Genomic DNA, 19,518 nt, shown 5'->3' with positions numbered 1-19,518 from the left:
AGCTTAAATAAAACATTTGTGTATCTTTTCTTTCTTTTCTTTTTTTTTTTTAAGACAAACAACATTTTTACTTTTATTTGCATTTATTTTTTGCGGCATTTATTCCCGGGCCATAAGTTTTTGTTTCTTCAGTTTCTTCTGGGATATCTTTTTCTTCTGTGCAACCTCCTCTTCTGGTTTAGGAACAATCTGTTCTTTTTCAGTAAGGATCATCTCAGTGTGGCAGGGAGAGCTCATGTAGGGGTTGATCCGACCGTGAGCTCTGTAAGTCCTGCGCCGCATCTTGGGGGCTTTGTTCACTTGGATGTGCTCAATGACCAGAGAATCTACATCTAAGCCCTTAAGTTCGGCGTTACTCTCTGCATTTTTGAGCAGGTGTAGTAACAATTCAGCACTCTTTTTGGGCCGCCGACCCTGCGTCCAGCCCCACTGTTTGGCGTGTGCACACCTACCAGCTCCACCGTTGTAACGACGGAATGGCACACGTTGCTTCTTTAAAGTGACATCCTTCAGATACTTGGTGGCTTTTTGGATATGCATACCCTTTATGGCCTGGGCAGTTTCACAAGTGTTCTTAAAGTGAACACGAAGATTTGAACCTCTTGATTTGCATGATTTTGTGGGGTTTTCTGGGTCAAGTGAATAGTGCACCATTTTTAGGGGTCACCTCAGGCAGCTTACCGGAAAAGCTGTGTATCTTTTCTTGACCACCGAACCCTCCCCTGATCTTCTCCAGAAGCTCTTAACATTTGTCCTTTATTTTTCCATTACCATAACAAATTGTTTCATTGTCTGTTTTTTTTTTCTATCTAGACTGCAAGATCCGTGACCTTCTAAGACTTCATCAATTTTTGCTAACAATTTTATTCACAATAACTGGCATATGATAAACTGCATATCTATGTTGTTGAATTAATGAACTAACAGTTTTCCATGATGTGCAGTCTTCCAGTTAGAATGCTAAGTGATTAAGTTGGGTCTGTGTTAATTTCTTTTCACTCTCCCATGGTTTCATATCTGATAGTATGCAACAGGCAAATTTTTTCTTAATGGATGAATCAAATATTTTTATAAATATTATGTTTGTAACACTATTTGAAGAAATCTAAGGATAGAATTCTATTTGAGTGCAAGTAAAAAGAAACTAACGTCTGGCAGCCAGAAAAGTTGTCCCCATTTCTTTGCCACAATTAGCAAGGCACTTTTTGTAGATCTACTGTGATACAAACTATACTAGGAACTTGCTGAGGGAAGTCAGAGAAGGGGATTCAAAGATGAATAAGGCAAGATCTCTGACCATTGATTGGGACTAAGATGTAAATACAATTAAAACTTGCAAAAAGCAGTATAGCATAAGTGATAAGGGCTGGGACTGTGATTCTTAGATCAACCATCAACAACATCTTCAAGTTAAGAATATTAGGAGGGGTTTTATGGAGAAAGTAGTATTAAATCTGAGCCTTAAATTCTTGAGCAGGACAGAAAGCCATTCCAACTATGGAGAAAATATGAATGCTATTTTATAAACACATTAATTCAGTAGTTGAGATAAACATGGGTAATACCCGTCAGTATTCTCAGTTCTTTTCTTCTTGCTGTAAAAACAGAAAATAATGTGTTTTTTTAAAAACTCTTTTAGTGTCAGCTAGACCCATGGGCTAATTCAGAGACCTTAGTTAATAATTACCCTTTTGCTTTTTAAATGTCTGATACCTTTAAAGTGCCAATTCCTGAATTTCAGAGAAGAGCAAGCTGTTGAAATCATTCATATACTTTCATTCTCCAGTTTTGATTTCTTTATGCTTTAGGATGGGTCAAGATTCCCTGTTTTATTACACTCACTTTATACAAAATGTGCATTGTGAATTTCAAATATGACATGAGTGAGCAACTTTATGAAAATAATATGTGTGTGTAACTGCTGCTGCTGCTGCTAAGTTGATTCAGTTGTGTTCTACTCTGTGTGACCCCATAGACGGCAGCCACCAGGCTCCTCTGTCTCTGGGATTCTCCAGGCAAGAATACTGGAGTGGGTTGCCATTTCCGTCTCCAGTGCATGAAAGTGAAAGTGAAGTTGCTCAGTCGTGTCTGACTCTTCACAACGCCATGGACTGTAGCCTACCAGGCTCCTCCATCCATGGGATTTTCCAGGCAAGAGTACTGGAGTGGGTTCCATTGCCTTCTCCAGTGTGTGTAACTACATGCTGCCAATTCTGTTATATCCGGGAGGACTATCAAATTCACATATTAATCAGGTATACAGTTTTCCACTTTCTTTTCTTGAGCATCAGCACTGATTTAAGGACCATATAATATGATAAATAAAAGAGAGGAAAGCAAATACCACCAGTGCAGTAGAAAGTGTGATAGAGTAAAATAAAGTACAGCAAGATGCACTGAGACTGTGGAGGTTAATGTGCATAGCCAGAAGTTGAAGCTGGGATGATGGCTATAAAAGCAGCAGAGTAGAAGTGATTCCCTAGATGTGTGCATAGACCGACTCCTCTCTTAGACCTTCTTGTGGACCAGTCTCTGCATATAACTCAGTCCCTGTTGCCTTCCAACATTATCCCTGACTTTATTTCAGAAAAGAGAGCTTTATTAACTCTGATCTTTATTCTTAGTAGGGTGATGATTGCTTCAATGTTCACTCTTCTAATTTTTGGTTCAACAAATTTATATACTTTTACAAACAGATACTTATTGACAGGGTTTTTAAAAACAGAAAAGTATGTGGTCATATTAAGTTAGAATTTCTAGTAATCAGGGTATATATATAAAACTATGCACAATTGCTTATTGTTAAACAAGAAAGAAAATATGCATAAATCAACATGTTTCAACTCATTTGCTGGATAATCTTGTTCAGTTCAGTTCAATTCAGTTGCACACTCATGTCCGACTCTTTGTGACCCCGTGGACTGCAGCACAGCAGGATGCTTCCCTGTCCATAACCAACTCCTGGAGCTTGGTCAAACTCATGTCCATCAAGTCGGTGATGCCATCCAACCATCTCATCCTCTGTCATCTCCTTCTCCTCCTGCTTTCAGTCATTCCCAGCATCAGGATCTTTTCTAGTGCATCAGTTCTTTGCATCAGGTGGCCAAAGTATTGGAGTTTCAGCTTCAGCATCAGTCCTTCCAATGAACACCCAGGACTGATCTCCTTTAGGATGGACTGGTTGGATCTTCTTGCAGTCCAAGGGACTTTGAAAAGTCCTCTCCAACACCACAGTTCAAAAGCATCAATTCTTCTGCACTGAGCTTTCTTTACAGTCCAACTCTCACATCCATACATGACTACTGGAAAAACCAAAGCTTTGACTAGACTGACCTGTGTTGGTAAAGCAATGTCTCTGCTTTTTAATAGTCTAGGTTGGTCATAACTTTTCTTCCAAGGAGGAAGTGTCTTTTAATTTCATGGCTGTAGTCACCATCTTCAGTGATTTTGGAGCCCCAAAATATAAAGTCTGTCATTGTTTCCATTGTTTCCCCAACTATTTGCCATGAAATTATGGGACCAGATGCCATGATCTTAGTTTTCTGAATGCTGAATTTTAAGCCAACTTTTTCACTCTCCTCTTTCACTTTCATCAAGAGGCTCTTAGTTCTTCACTTTCTGCCATAAGTGTGGTGTCATCTGCATATCTGAGGTTATTGATATTTCTCCTGGCAGTCTTGATTCCAGCTTGTACTTCATCCAATCCAGCATTTCTCATGATGTACTCTGAATATAAGTTACATAAGCAGGGTGACAATATACAGCCTTGATGTACTCCTTTCCCTATTTGGAACCAGTCTGTTGTTCTATGTCCAGTTCTAACTGTTGCTTCTTGACCTGCAATCCAAAAACATGAAGGGAGATGCTCTGTTACATTCTCTCACCTTACATGTAGCAGAATAAATAATGGCTTATATATTTATTAGTACTAATTTTCTAATTCCACACATTTATCTATAGAAAATCATTCTTCTCTACAGACCTTTCTCAGCTTACAATGGGTTGATGTCCAGATAAATCCATTGTAAATTTAAAATATGAGTCAAAATGCATTTAATATACCTAACCTACCCAACATCATAACTTAGCCTCACCTACCTTAAAAGGACACTATTAGCCTACACCTGGGCAAAGTCATCTAACACAAAGCCCAGTTTAGAATAAAGTGTTGGCTCTCTCATGTGATTTATGAATACTGTATTGAAGGCGAAAAGCAGAATGGTTGTGTGGGGGCAGAATGGATGTAAGTATAGCGATTGTTTATCCTCAGGATTGCATGGCTGATCAGGAGCTTCAAGTCCCTGCTTCTGTCTAACATCGTGAGAGAGCATCACACTGTATGTCACTAGTCTGGGGAAAGATCAGGCTTAAAAATTTTAAGTACAGTTTCCTCTGATCATGAATCACTTTGGCACCATCGTAAAGTTGAAGAATCATTCAGTTGAACCAATATAAATAGGGAACTGTCTGGAAGTGGGTGAGCTTAATTTGGGGGACGTAGACTCAGAGTTTAATGCTCCCTGTAGCTTCTCATGACACCCAGAAAGGATAAGTACTGAGCAGAGAGGTAAAGTGTTGCAATTTTTCATCCCTACGCATGGATTTTAGCACAAGTTAATGGTTTACAGGGAGTAAATGGAGGAGTGACCCTCCTTAGGCTGTGGGCCCTGTAGAAGGCTAAGTCCTTTCCTGGGGTTCAGAGAAGGCAGCTTCTATTAGTACGTTCCAGTGGGTACCTGCTGGTGTTACAGACCTGACCTATGTCCTGTTGCCTCAGGCGGTCCCAGAGTAAAGGCTTTCGGCTCTCTTTCTATTGGGGTCAGCAAAGTGCGGCCTCCACTCTTTTCAAGTGGACAGATCAAAGACACCAGATATCTGACACATCAAGGACGGCAGAGTGGCCCAAGTGTGTCCCTCACTCTCTAATCTGAAGCAAAAACAATCTGCTCAGCTTCTCAGAACAGTTAACTGTAAAACAGTCACACACTGAAAACTACTGTATTATGATCAAACTCAATAGACTGATTTTAGCTTAGAGGTCCGTAGACTTTACCTCCTTCACAAGAAAAGAAAGGAAGTGTCCTTACAAAATGGTGTCTGCTTAAGAATTCACTAAAGCTCTGCAAAAGAGGGTGGTCTCAGCGATCTTTTATCAAGACAGATCTATTACAGTGACAATAGAGTTAGAACTGCAGTTTGGAATGGAAATGGACTAAAAAGTCAATTTTTACTCAATTTTCAATTATCATAGGTGTGTTTTCTCAGAACATGTCAACCACTTTGATTTTGTAATTTTGATGAAGGCCAGGCTTGCCTGTTTGTTTCTGACACTTTGTGGGTAATGTCAGGCTGTGCACAGAGGTATTTCTGGTGTTCTTCAGATTTTATTAGGAATAAATGCCAATAGTGGTGACCATCTTAAGAGTTCATTTAAGGACAGGATTTCTCATTCTTTAGAGGCACAGTCCAGTAACATTCTGTAGAAAATAATAGAAAAAGAGGTGCTGTTTTCCTCATTCACCCACTCTCTTCTAAGGAAAATTTAGCAAGTAAGACTGGTGGGTAATTATGTGCTTAAACTTTCCCTGTAGAACAAGACTTTATTAGAATCCTTTAAGTAGTTAATTCTTCCAAAGAGCAGTTTTAATGACAATGTCTCCCAACAGAACAGGGAGAGGTAATATGGAGTTGGGAGGTATGTGGGCTATGGTATCAGATCACTGATTTGGTGTCCCAGTTGTACCACTCAGTGTGATGGGTCATTCTGCACACCTTCCTGAACCCTCCTTTACCTCAGTTTCTTCAGCTGTAAAATGTGAATAATCATAGAGTTCTTGTGATGAAGATTAGATGAGCTAATGCATATGGGAGTGCATAGGAAGCACTTAGCTCACACCTAGTAAATGTTAACTATGACACTATTACCTAATTACATTTGAAACCTGTGGGGCTATAGATTTTGAAATTAGAATATTTTAGATTTTGTAAGTTACATATACTTTGTATTATGGAATACCTGCTTTAGGTTCTGGGACAGTGGTTCTTAAACATTTTTTGATATTTCTGCTGTAGAATCTCTACAATATTCATGCTTCATGCGATGAATAAAAGTTATAAAGAGTCTTGTGTCAGTTCAAGCTTCATTTTGCTACTAAAGTTACCAAGAAAGTATTTTGTTAGAGATTGTTTTAGATTTTTTAATTTCAGGTGAATATTTCTCAGTGATAAAAAGGAATTAAATTGGGTCATTTGTAGAGATGTAGATGGACTGTAGATGTAGATGTACAGATGTAGATATCTGCGTGAAGAGTGAAGTAAGTCAGAGGAAAGCAAATATCGAATTTTAACACATGTGGACATGGGAGGGAGAGGGGTTAGAACTGGGAGATTGGTATTGACCTGTGTGCACTCCCATGAGTAAATCAGCTGGTGGAAAGCTGATATATAGCATAGGGAGCTATAGAGAGCACAGGGAGCTTGGTGCTCTGTGGTGACCTAGAGGAGTGGGATGGGGGGAGGGAGGGAGACCCAAGAGATAGGAGATATATGTGCACATATAGCTGATTCATGTTTTTGTATAGCAGGAACTAACAACATTATAAAGAAACTATACCCCAATTTTTAAAAAAGGAATTGTGGATCTCTATTGTATTTTCTTATATTCCTTAGCCAAAGCAGATCCAACAACAGTATGGCAAGCATCCTAGAAAGGACATGGACAGAACCATTTTCTGTGGTTCTTAAACTATTGCTGACTCAGGCCTCTTGGTAGGGTAAAGCTGGCCTGTATGAGGGTCTTAATATTCAATCAGGACTGAAAAAAACTTACACCTGGAATGAAAATATCCTTTACTAAAACCTCTCTGCTGGATTTTCAGAAATACATTCTTACAATCTGGTCTTGCTTCACTACTTCAGAGATTTTCCTTTATAAAAGACAGGCAGGTCTGCCTCCAGCTGGATCTCATGTTCACAGAAGCATCTTGCTTTGGGTCATCCCATTTTCTTTCAGAAAGCTTCTGGGCTCTACTGATACCCATGCCCAAGGTTCCATGCCTACATTTCAGGTCCCACATTGTCCCATCTTGCTCTCCATAGGCTAAGGTAATGCCTATGTATGCTTATGCAGAAATTGAGGTTTATTTGAAAATTTGATTCAAAGTCAAAGTAGATAACAAAATGCCAAACTACCTAATTCTGTTATGTCCAGAAACCATAACTCATTTTCTTTCCTCTATTCTGAATATTCACTCTATGATGATGTTTCTAATTCATGGCATTTTTTGGTTATGAAATTTAAGCTATGGAAAGAACTTTCTATACTACTCAGCTAGCATTGAGAATAGTTAGTTTGCTAAAGCATGAGGTTGGGTGATGCTATGGCTTAGTCTCTGAACATTTTCTCTTAAGGGCAAAATTCATGCATTTCACTTGGTCTGATTAATGGTACAGATGGAATGTTAAGCTAGATTTCTTTCTCATCAACAATAAGTGGAGTGCCTAGGAGCCCCATGCCTTTTTAAATTGAACTTATATTATTATTCATTTACCTTGTTTCTCCATAAATTTCACAGTTCTCTTAGGGTTTACTGAGGATGGCAAAACTCAAAGTTCACACAATTCAATTTATCTCCTGTTTTTTTTTTTTTTTAAGCCTCCTTACAGAAGAACACCATCAGCGAATTAACTTTGTAAAATTTTGACGTTTAGAAAAACAATGGCTAAACGAAGGCATTCCCACCCAATAATTCCATTATAATCTCCAAGGCTCACCATTCATTAATTGCTTTTTTAATTGCTTTATGAGAAATTGTTGTTGGATAGGACTTTCTCCTTTTTCTTTCTAAAGTCATTGACAGTTGGTAATTTGCTTACTAGATAATTTAGTATAATTTACATAATTTATTTGAGCATTCACTAATAATTTCAACATGCTGAATTCTGAATTGCCCTTGTGATATAGTGTTCTTTGTTGATATATTTTTGATATTAATTATTTCAACCATTTATTCAACAAGTTTTGAATGCTTATGATGAGCAAGTCATTGATCCAAGTACTGTGGAATATATTAAAAGATTTGTTGTCCTGAAGGAGCTTATATTCTATTAGTGATAGAAGACTAAAATAATTAGAATTCAAGGTTGAAAGTGATAAGTGCAGCTGCTGCTGCTGCTAAGTTGCTTCAGTCATATCCGACTCTGTGCAACCCCACAGACAAGGACTGGGCAAAGTCCCATGGGAATTCAGGAGGCTGGAGATAATTTCTGGCTTGGGATTTTAAAAATGGTTTAATGGAGTAAAATGCATTAAGTGGCATATCAAAGGATAAGTGCAACTCATTTTTTAAATTAAAAAGTCAATTAAAATATTATCTTTATTTGCCTATCCAGAGAAGACAAAGAAATAATAATGTTGTTGTTGTTTAGCCACTAAGTCCTATCCGACTCTTTGTGACCCCATGGACTGCAGCCCACCAGGCTCTTCTGTCCATGGGATTTCCTGGGCAACAATATTGGAGTAAGTTGCCATCCCCTTCTCCAGGTGCTCTTCCTGACCCAGGGATCAAATCTGCATCACCTGCACTGAAGGCAGATTCTTTACCACTGAGCCACCAGGGAAGACCACAGAAATAATGATACATTTCTATAATCAGATTGATATTAAAATATTCAATGACCAGTGTAATGTGTACACTGACAATTCAGAATAGATGTCTGACTTTTTAGAACGGACAGCTGCCATCCTCTGTGTGACACTGGCTGAATGTGAACCTTATCTACAATGGAATATATAATTAAAATAAATAATGGAAGATGCCTGCAGCATGTTGTTGCATAAAAAAAGGCAAGTCAAACAGCAGCATACATAGCTTGATTTATCTGTGTAAAATTATATACATATGTTTATAACTGGAGAATTATCTGAAAGATGTTCAACAAAAGTTGACTATTATTTCATATGATTTTTATGTACACTTTGTGTTTATCTATTTTCTTTGAATTATTGGGCTTCCCAGATGGTGCTAGTAGTAAAGAACCCACCTGCCAACACAGAAGACATAAGAGACTTGAGTTTGATCCCTGGGTTGGGAAGATCCCTTGGAGGAGGACATGGCAACTCACTCCAGTATTCTTGCCTGGAGAATTCCATGGACAGAGGAGCCTGGCAGGCTACAGTTCTTAGGGTCGCAAAGAGTCAGATATGACTAAAGTAACATAGGATGTATGCATGTATGAATCAGTTTAAAAAAAAAAACAAGTAATTTAAAAGTCATTTTGTCAAAAGTCATTATGGGCACTGTTTTAGCCATCAGTGATAAATAATTGAAGAACACAGCAATTACAAGGAAATTATGGCTATATTTGTATATTCATGAATCCAGTTTGGTGAAAGCAGAAAAAGTATAAAAAATGATGAAGAAAATATAAGTGACATGAAGTTGGAAAACTAATTGTTGGAAAATCCTAGAAAGCCTTAAAAAAATACAGATTTGACTTTATGTGACTGACAAATGCAGAAAGGGGAAATTGATGTTTTGAGCTGAGTCATGATCACTAAGGCTTCCCTGGTAGTTCAAACAGTAAAGAATCTTCCTGCAATGCAGGAACAAAATTCCTCATTTAAAAGCTATTCTAAAAACAGTCTTTAGAAGAGAGTTTTGGTGAGCAAAGCTGGAATTAAAAGGGGTAGTTAAGAGGTTAATGCAGAAACCTACAGGGAGGTTGAAGGACATGGAATTTGACAGGGATAGTAGAGATGCATTGGAGAAGGAAATGGCAACCCATTCCAGTGTTCTTGCCTGGAGAATCCCAGAGACAGGGGAGCCTGGTGGGCTGCCATCTATGGGGTCGCACAGAGTCGGACACGACTGAAGTGACTTAGTAGTAGTAGTAGTAGAGACGCAAAAGAGATATGGATACTACAATATTTTTGGAGAGAGGATGAAGGGAACTGACCCATTATCAATGTCGGGAAAGCAAAGGAAAGGAAGGAGCCACTAAGACTGTTGGTGTCAGCCTAAACAAAGAGTACAAAAAGCTACAGGTTTATGAGAAAAGTTCAGAGAAATTAGAGTGTTACATCTGGAAGTAACCATTTATTTCTTCTCTCTAATTGCATGTAGGAAAATGAAAGGGAGGTTAGGTGACTCTCATCAAAAGTTGCACAGTTAAATGTTGAGTTTAAATACATTGAGTTTGAAGTGCCATAGGAAATTCAATTGGGACATCTGATAAACCCATTAGAAATATAGTTTGAGAGCTCTGTCAAGCCCAGTATTTCCTTTTAGTAAAAATTAATGACCTCTCTGTGGTCCCATAGAATTATGCATAGGTATGCCATTTTACTAAATTGTATTTTGTTTATTCATATTATTGACTTCTATTTATATGTATACCTTGGGAAGGAAGGGACCATACCTTCTTCATTTAAGAAAATGTATATAGTTCTTAGTCCACTGCCAGTCCTGCAGGCATTCAGAATTGTTTAGATGAATAAATAAGAAAGAAAACAAGGAACATATAGATTCAAGAATCTTCCATCACTGTGGATAGTGACTGCAGCCATGAAACTAAAATACCCTTGTTCCTTGGAAGAAAGGCTTTGACAAAACTAGACAGAGTATTAAACAGCATAGACATCATTTTGCTGACAAAGGTCTGCATAGTCAAGCTATGGTTTTCCCAGTAGTCATGTATGAATGTGAGACCTGGACCATAGAGAAGGCTGAGCACCAAAGTATTTATGATTTCAATCTGTGGTGTTGGAGAAGACTCTTGAGGGTCCCTTGGACTGTGAGGAGATAAAACCAGTCAATCCTAAAGGAAATTAACCTTGATTATTCATTGGAAGGACTGATGCTGAAGCTCAGTGATGACAGGGAATCCTGGTGTGCTATACTCCATGGGGTTGCAGAGAGTCAGACAAGATTGAACAATAACTAGTAGTTGTAATAGAACCTATGTGGTGAAAGTACTCAAGTAAAACCATATAATTATGAAAGAGCTTCCTTTGGTTGAGCTCTCCCACCCACATGTGTATAAGTATAGAGGTATATTACTGATTTAGTGGAGACTTCCAAATATATATTTATAACTCTGATCTCTTTCCTGCATTAGAGATAAGCCAAACTGCATTCTAAATAGCCCCCTAAGTCAAAAATTCCAGCACTGAATGAATCATGCCTCTCCCTATTCAGTCTGTTCTCCTTCTCAAGTCCTGTTTTGGTTCTTGGCACCACCATGAAATAGAAAGCTAGCAGTCAACATTGCCTCATAAACATTAATCTGATTCTTCTATTAAATGTACTTCTTGACCATCTCATAACTGTATACCTCCCTCTGCCCTCATATTCTCCTTCTGCTTTTCATTGATTCCAGTTCTCATAACTGATCAGCTGGAACATTGCAGTAACCCATCAACTTGTCTTCCTTGCCTCTAGTTTTACCTGTGCCCTCAACCTCCCACCATTAGAGAACAGAATTATCTTTATAGAACACAAATATAATTTTACTTATCTCTTAAAAAATACTGCAATGGTTCTCAGTTGCTCAGATGACAAATCACACACCTCTGTGGCAGGGTGCCTGCTATGTTTTGGTCTCTCTAATTTCATTACTATTTTTTACTCACCTTTCCAACTATACTAACCTAATCACAGCTCAAACACTCCACTGCAATTTTGTACCTCATTAATTTCTCTCTTTGGGAATGTTCTCTCTTCTACTCTGAAGATTCTTATTTCTTTTTCAAAAACAAGCTTAATTACCATCTCTTCTGAATAAATGTTCTCTGACCTCTTCTGATAGAATTGACCACTCTCTTATGCCCTGAATGTACTTCATACCATGTATATTTTCTATCATACATTATTGCATTTACATGCCTATCAGAGAGGAGTTTATACTGTGAATTTTCAGAAAGTAGAGACTATCTTAGTCATCTTTTAGTCAGGCACCAGGTGCAGTGCCTGGCAGATATTGAACATCCAATAAATATTTATCAGCTTCTGCATAGAAGTATGCTGATGACTAGAGATTATTGTTATTTTTTTAATTCAATTTTTATTTGTGACCTTAATATAATGCTTTTAGGAGATAAGTAAAGGGAGGTAATAGACTTTAGTAGTTTAAAGAATTAGAGTGAGAAGACTCAGAGTCAGTAACTGTAGTTTAAAAAAATAATAGGATCGAATTTCAAAGGAGTATCAGAGTTCCAAGTCCCAAGATATTTTGAATGGGAAAATGTAAAAGAGAGTATGGGCTGTTGGAAAGAAACCAATATGAAAATATATTTGAGTTTTTAGAATATAGCTCTATGTAAGGGGAAATATGATTATACATGAGGAAGAAAGGATGAAGGTGAAGAAGGAGGGAATTTTTTCTTTTTTTAACCACAGCTTAGGGTGTGCAGGATCTTGGTTCTCCAATCAACTTGATGCAACCTGCATCCCCTGCAATGAAAGCACAGAATTTTAGTCACTGGACCACCAGGGAAGCCCAGGGCTTTGTCTTATATCTTTGTATTTTTAAGGTTTTTCAGATTATATTACTCAGTGTATTTACATAGAACTGTAATAGAGGAATGAGTTAATATGAGGAAAGGAAGAAAGCATGGGAAAAACATAGAGAAGATATTTTGAGAGTTAAGTTGAACTTCGCTGGTGGTCCAGTAGTTAAGACTCCATCTGCCAATGCCCTGGACATGGGTTTGATCCTGGTTGGGGAAGATTCCACATGCCAAGGGGCAACTAAGCCCTTGCACTGCGACTACTGAGCGCATGTGCCTTAGAACCCATGGTCCACAACAAGGAGACCTACCACAATGAGAAGAGTAGAGAGAGTAGTCCTGCAACTAGAGAGTAGTCCATGCTCCCCACAGCTAGAGAATAGTCCCCGCCTCCCCACAACTAGAGAAAGCCCACATGCAGCAATGAAGACTCAGCACACCCAAAATAAATATATAAAGAAAAGTTAAAGTTTTTTTTAAAGAGTGGATAAATTGAATAAATTAATATTTAAGACAAAGTGAACAATTAGGTCCACCGCCGCTGCCAAGTCGCTTCAGTCGTGTCCGACTCTGTGCAACCCCATGGACTGCAGCCCACCAGGCTTCTCTATCCATGGGGTTCTCCAGGCAAGAACACTGGGGTGGGTTGCCATTTCCTTCTCCAATGCATGAAAGTGGAAAGTGAAAGTGAAGTCACTCAGTCGTGTCTGACTCTTAGGGACCCCATGGACTGCAGCCCACCAGGCTCCTCCGTCCATGGGATTTGCCAGGCAAGAGTACTGGAGTGGGGTGCCATTGCCTTCTCCCACAATTAGGTCCAGCTTATCTCAAACCTTTCCATGAAATTGTCAACACAGATCTTTCCTCATCTTGATTTTTAGCACACTTACCATCCATAACCACATTGGGAAACTAATTTATTAATTTGAGGTCAGATTGTAAAAGGCTTTAAATGCTATGATAAACACTTCAGCTTTAGTCTGTTCTGTAAGGCAGAGCACTTCCTATTCCCTGAGTGTCCTCTTGCAAGTGATGCTTGAGTTGGATTAAGTTTACCTGGCTATAGGGAGTGAGAAAATCTCCGGGAAGAGCAATTAAGAAGCAAATACAAGTATCCAAGCAGAAATTGCCGGGTAGGGACTAATTCATCGTGAGAACAAAAAGAAGCATTGATGTGAAGTTTATCAGAGGAGAAATAGAAATTGAAGACTATTTAGCTTGGAGTCTAGACAGGAGGCTTCAGTCAAGTCTAGGAAAAGGAGAGGATGGTACTTTTTTACCTTGTTATAACCTCCCTTTTGAATGTCTTTTATTCTACTCTGGAAGGTAGCATAGTGCATATGAAAGGATTTTTAGTTCACGAAATGGTTGAGAACAGGCAAACCCGTTTGAAGACTTTATATGGGCTTCTTAAATAGCTGAGATTTAAGAAGTAAATCTTAAACCTCACAACTTGCCAGCCGACAGTGCTGTTAGGCCATTCATGCATGCATGTACGGTACTGGAGAGATAATGTGAATTGTGCTCTGGTTTTGAGTGTGAGTGTCTAACTATAAGAGTTCAGTGGTTTTACTACATGACAGCTGTTGAACCACTTATTCCCATCATGAAGGAAATTAAACATCTGCCCTCACAGTTAATCATAATCTGTTACTATCAAGTTGTTTCTGCCACTGGAACTTATTTCTCATAGTTCAGTGGCATTTCTGTGTTTAGTTTGCATTTGTCCTTTCTTAGTTAGAAGTTCTGCTTTTATATTTTTTATATTCTTATATCATTGCTTCTCTTTCTTTTCGTACCTTCTTGACTCATTGACATTAAGGAAAAGAATTTACAGATTCAAGAGGCAATTCTTATAAAAAGACCGCATGCAGATCAAATAGATTCACTTTTCCTGATTATCTAAAAACAGTTGATGGTGGTAAGCTAATCAGAAGCATAAGCTGTGATATAAATCAAGGTTTAAATTTTTTCAAATATAATTTACACAATTATTTAGCAGTACTTCTTGTCTTAGGAAAATAACTTGCTTTGAAAGACATATCCTCACAATTTTGTGTCTCCTGCTATTAATGACTGACATAAGATTTCTTTGATATTGGTTGATTAGACACTGGTATTCAAGGGCACTACTGAATGCTTTCAATTTATGCCTTAATACAGTTCAGTTCAGGCAGTTTGCAGTGTTCACATGTTTGAGGAAGGAATCACTTTTAAGATGCTGTTTCTAGATACAGTGTTTAGTTTTTTAACCAAAAAATATTAACTCTACATGCCAGTACTAAGATGAGTGATTGTGAAGTCAATTCAAATTATCTAAACCATATGTAAAAGGCATCTGTATTTTATGCTGGTCTTACTTTTAAAAGATGCCCACCCAATACAATCTGTGGAAATCCTTGTGAACACTGACACAGATGGATGACTTTACATACAAAATTCCACTTAATGATTTTATTTATAAGGGCTATTCTTAATAATATTCAAGGGAGATGGTCTCTGTTTATAAAAATTCCTTTGAAGCATATTATTCTACAGACCCTGAAAAATGGTAGCTTAAATCTTTGAGTGACTAAATCATTCTAAAAGCACTGAAAACAAAACAAAACTTGCCGATTAAAACATGACCAACAAAATTTTAGATAATCAGGAAGAGTAAAAGATTACCATTACAGTGCTGTTTTTTGTTTTTTTTTTTCAAGGCTTTTCATTTTTCTTTCCCTTTTACCCCTTACTCTAAACCAGCGGATTTATAAGCCATATACTTGAACAGCAAAACGATTTGCCATTTGGTAGAATTGGCTGACATTTCATTTTTTCTGGGCAGATTGCAGATTAGTTTGACATTATTTTGCTGGGTTCTGAGCTACATCATTAACATATTGCTTATGACTAAAAGTGAAGTAGTTTCATTTTGTAGCCTAATACCCCACATTTTCTACAAGTAGCAAAAAAGTATGATTTCTCTGAAAATAACTAGGTATTGCTCCAGTGTTGTAAAAGAAAAAAAAAAAAAACAGAATTCTATTAATGTAACAAATGTATCACTAAAATGGTGTGTCAGAGGAGAACGAAAACCTCCATAAAAGCATGATGTGTTTACTGTTGATGTCTCTAAATCTTGGCTAGAAATGAGAAACTTTCATGAAATATTGGGCTTAAACTGAGATTACATCAGTATGGTAGCAATATCATACTTGTCAACTAAAGGAATATAACTGCCTTGTTGTGCCACATGAAAATGAAAATTCACTTTTTGAACTAAAGCGTAATTCATTTCCTGTGTGTGTTGGGTAACTTTTTGTTTTTAATGTAAAGAAACTAAGAGCCAGGCAACTGTACTGCAAGATGGCTTTGTTTGGGGAACCTAGGGAATAACAAAGTGCTGATCATTTTTTAATTAAAGTCGAGATCAAATAATTGCCAATGTTATTATTTCAGTTTTCAGTATATTTGCTCACATCCCATCTTTCCTCCACTGAATTAACTCTAATATATAAAATAAATAGGGCCACATTGTACAATTGTTGTTGGGGTCTCATCTATGTAAAAAGCAATTGTAGTATTATAGTGGCATATGACATGGATGAGCTATGGTGGACAGCTGACTTGCTATGATTTTTTCCCTTTTCTTTCATAATGCTGACATATTTTATGAAGACAGACTATCTCGTTACTGTAAAATACTGCTTTTACTGAAAGTAAGCACCTAAATAAAGTATTGTGTAAATGTTTTGGTCACACATACTTCAGTATTTAAGCAAAACATCAAACCAATTAGTAAGCCATACTTCAGAGATAAAGTATATAGTCTGTTGGATTTTAATATATTTTTCCCCCAGTTACATTCATGGATTTATTTCTCCCTAGTTGCATGGAAGTAGGGACAAACTACTATAGTTTGAGGGACAAACTATAACATGGTCATCTAAGATAAGTTATACTAATAACCTCTTATTAATTCCATTTCCCATTTGTTTCCTTGACATTTTGAAAGGGTAAACGAGATTGTTTTTTGTGAGCTGGCTTTTAAACCCCCTACTTTTTTTCCGATACTGAAAGGTGTTCAGGAATGATGTTCATTGCTTCAACACTCTATTCAGGTTGTGCATCAAAGATGACCTGATTTTTGCAGTGCCTTAGATAAAATGCTATTATACTAGGGAAAAAAATACATTCAATTTTCAAGAATGATTTTAGGCCCATCAGGCACATCTCCTTTTCATTTTAGTATGCCCATCTTCTAATTCACTCTGTATGTAAGGTTTTACCTGAAGGAGCTCTATACATTCAATTTTCTCTAGGTACAGAATCCAGCATAGTTGGAGTGGGATAAGAAACACACCAATGAATAAGAAAAAAACCTTAGAGAAGACATTTATAGAAATTACAATTCCTTTGTTTATAATTATCTTTTTCATTATTAGATTTATTCTGATTTATATTTTGCTTTAAGATAAAACATGCTTTTACTCTGGTTTATTGTCTTTAATGCTTTTGGATAGATATTTATCAGTCTCTGGATTATAATCAGATTATTATTATTATGAATATCAAAATTTTTCTTCCATGAAAAGTCACTCATACACATTCATCTAGATTCTTCCAATGGGTAATGATTCTTAATTAAAAAGCCAAAAATTTATTTTAGTTTTAATCAATGCCACATTACTACAATGTAAGTGAGTTCAGCATTATTGAATTTTATCTTCATAATGAAGAGTAAAAAGATAAAATTCTAAATGCATGGCTTTGGAAATGAGTGGTATGCTGTTGGTCTGTTGTAGAAGTGGATCAAAATACATGGAGGTATCTCTTTTAGGTTCCTGGAGTTTTATTTGGTATATTATTCTGATAGAACTTGAAACAATATCCAAGTAGGCCAGAGAAGTTACAGTACTTCTGAAACAGATGTGCTTATTCCTGTCAAACACTTTTGGCTCCCCACATTTGACCAATTGCTATAGGTGACTCAGTGGTAAAGAATCTGCCTGCTAATGCAGGAGATACAGGTTGGATCCCTGGTTTGGAAAGATCCCTGGAGAAGGAAATGGCAACCCACTCTAGTATTCTTGCCTGGGAAATCCCATGGACAGAGGAGCCTGGAGGACTGCAGTCCATCGGGTTGCAAAGAGTCAGACATGATTTAGCAGCTCAACAATAACAAAGAAATTCAGGTTAAATATGAACATTCTTTTCAGTAAGAACTAAAAAGGAATTTATAATATCTTTATAGATATTTATAATAAGATATTTACAATGCTATGCTATGCTATGCTATGCTATGCTAGGTCACTTCAGTCGTGTCCGACTCTGTGTGACCCCATAGACGGCAGCCCACCAGGCTCCCTGGTCCCTGGAATTCTCCAGGCAAAAACACTGGAGTGGGTCGCCATTTCCTTCTCCAATGCATGAAAGTGAAAGGTGAAAGTGAAGTCGCTCAGTCATGTCCGACTCCTAGCAACCCCATGGACTCCAGGCTCCTCCGTCCATGGCAAGAGTACTGGAGTGGGGTGCCATTGCCTTCTCCGAAGATATTTATAATAGATATTATATAATATATATATATATATATATATTTATAAAAGATATTTATAATATCTCTTATTTCCATTTGGGGAACAAATCAACAGAGACAGTTTTGTTTTGCTTAATGAATATTGGTTCTAGCTAGAGTGAGTCCATTGCTATTTCCTCAAAAACCAGCAAACAAAAACTAATGGGCATTCTGTGACTTGTTTTTATGTCACAAAATGAGAGTAGTTGTGTTTTTTGTTTGGTGTTTGGTTTTTTAAGCAAATCAGGGAGACAGTATTTCAGGGAGTGACAGAGGCAGAAAGCAATGCCTTCTTAGTGATTTCTTTATCTATTTTTCATAATTTGTGGCCAGATGGGCCTTTGTGTCTTGGAGAGAGGGTTATCATCTTGGCAAGGTAGAATCGCTTGAGAGGATTTCAAATTGTCCTATAAACTTATTTTAAAACACACTTACTATGTCTCTAGTTTGCTGTTTGATTGAAGAAACATGCCTAGAGTCATTGACTGACCTCCACAAATCATCAGTCATGCAGCTGGAGAAGGAACTAAAGACTCGTATTTTCAAGTGCACTATTTTACATATGCCACTGCCATTGAACAAAACATTTCAGCAATGCTAGAGGGAATACCTTACCATGAGCAGTCATTTTAAGCACATGCCTGTCACACTAAGGTTTTCCTGAAACCATCTGCATAATATTGTTTTCTTCGTATTTTCTGAAATATAATAGAGGTGAAATGTTCGGGTTTAGACTTACTGCAATGAAAGCTTCAATAAAAGGAACTACTTATTACCATAGAAACAAGAAGATATGCACAAGATCAACAGTATTTGAAACCAACAAGACTCTTGATAACAGCACATTATAACCTAGCATCCTTTGCTTACAGAATAATTTCAGTTTTGTATTTTTACTGAAAAACATACTAGTGGCTTTTGTTTGCAAAACTAGGATTCTCTCAAGATGCTGTGATGCTCAGCTAGATTATTCAGGAAATATTTTATATTCAGAATCGATTAATCTAAGCTTAGTGACAGGAACTGGACTCCCAGATGTACAAATAGATAGAGTAAAAATTACACTGATCTGTGTTGTTATTGTGACATTGTATATTATTTGACAATGCTAGAGAATATGCTGGGCTTACCAGGTGTCTCAGTGGTAAAGAATCTACCTGCAACATAGGAGACAGGGATTTGAACCTTGGGTCAGGAAGATTCCCCCAGAGAAAGAAATGGCAACCCAGTATTCTTGCCTGGGAAGTCCCATGGACAGAGGAGCCTGGTGGGCTATAGTCCATGGGATCGCAAAAGAGTCAGAGACAACTTAGCAACTAAACAACAGCAGAGAATATGCTATCTCCCTGGCTTAATTTTTCATGTAATTAAAATCATTTTCAGCAATTTTAATATTTTAAAGTTTTCACCAGTCATAATAGAAAATTTTGTGATGAGTAATCCTGGGTTGGGG

The 19,518-nt window shown here is 37.4% G+C and overlaps 2 protein-coding genes across 10 annotated transcripts in view; one reads left to right on the top strand and one right to left on the bottom strand.

The window, feature by feature from the left end:
* GRIK2 (glutamate ionotropic receptor kainate type subunit 2) overlaps positions 1-19,518 on the top strand; it is a 731,316-nt gene that overhangs the window by 147,040 nt on the left and 564,758 nt on the right. The gene's annotated exons all lie outside the window — the stretch shown is intronic.
* Positions 61-683, bottom strand: LOC133253913 (large ribosomal subunit protein uL22-like). The gene has a single exon (XM_061427730.1). It carries the CDS (start codon positions 652-654, stop codon positions 100-102), a length of 555 nt encoding a protein of 184 aa, XP_061283714.1. The 5' UTR covers positions 655-683; the 3' UTR covers positions 61-99.

The sequence above is a fragment of the Bos javanicus genome, chromosome 9 (assembly GCF_032452875.1).
Source record: "Bos javanicus breed banteng chromosome 9, ARS-OSU_banteng_1.0, whole genome shotgun sequence".
NCBI lineage: Eukaryota > Metazoa > Chordata > Mammalia > Artiodactyla > Bovidae > Bos > Bos javanicus.
Note: the sequence above shows the minus strand (reverse complement) of the source record. Positions and strands in the feature narration are given on the sequence as shown.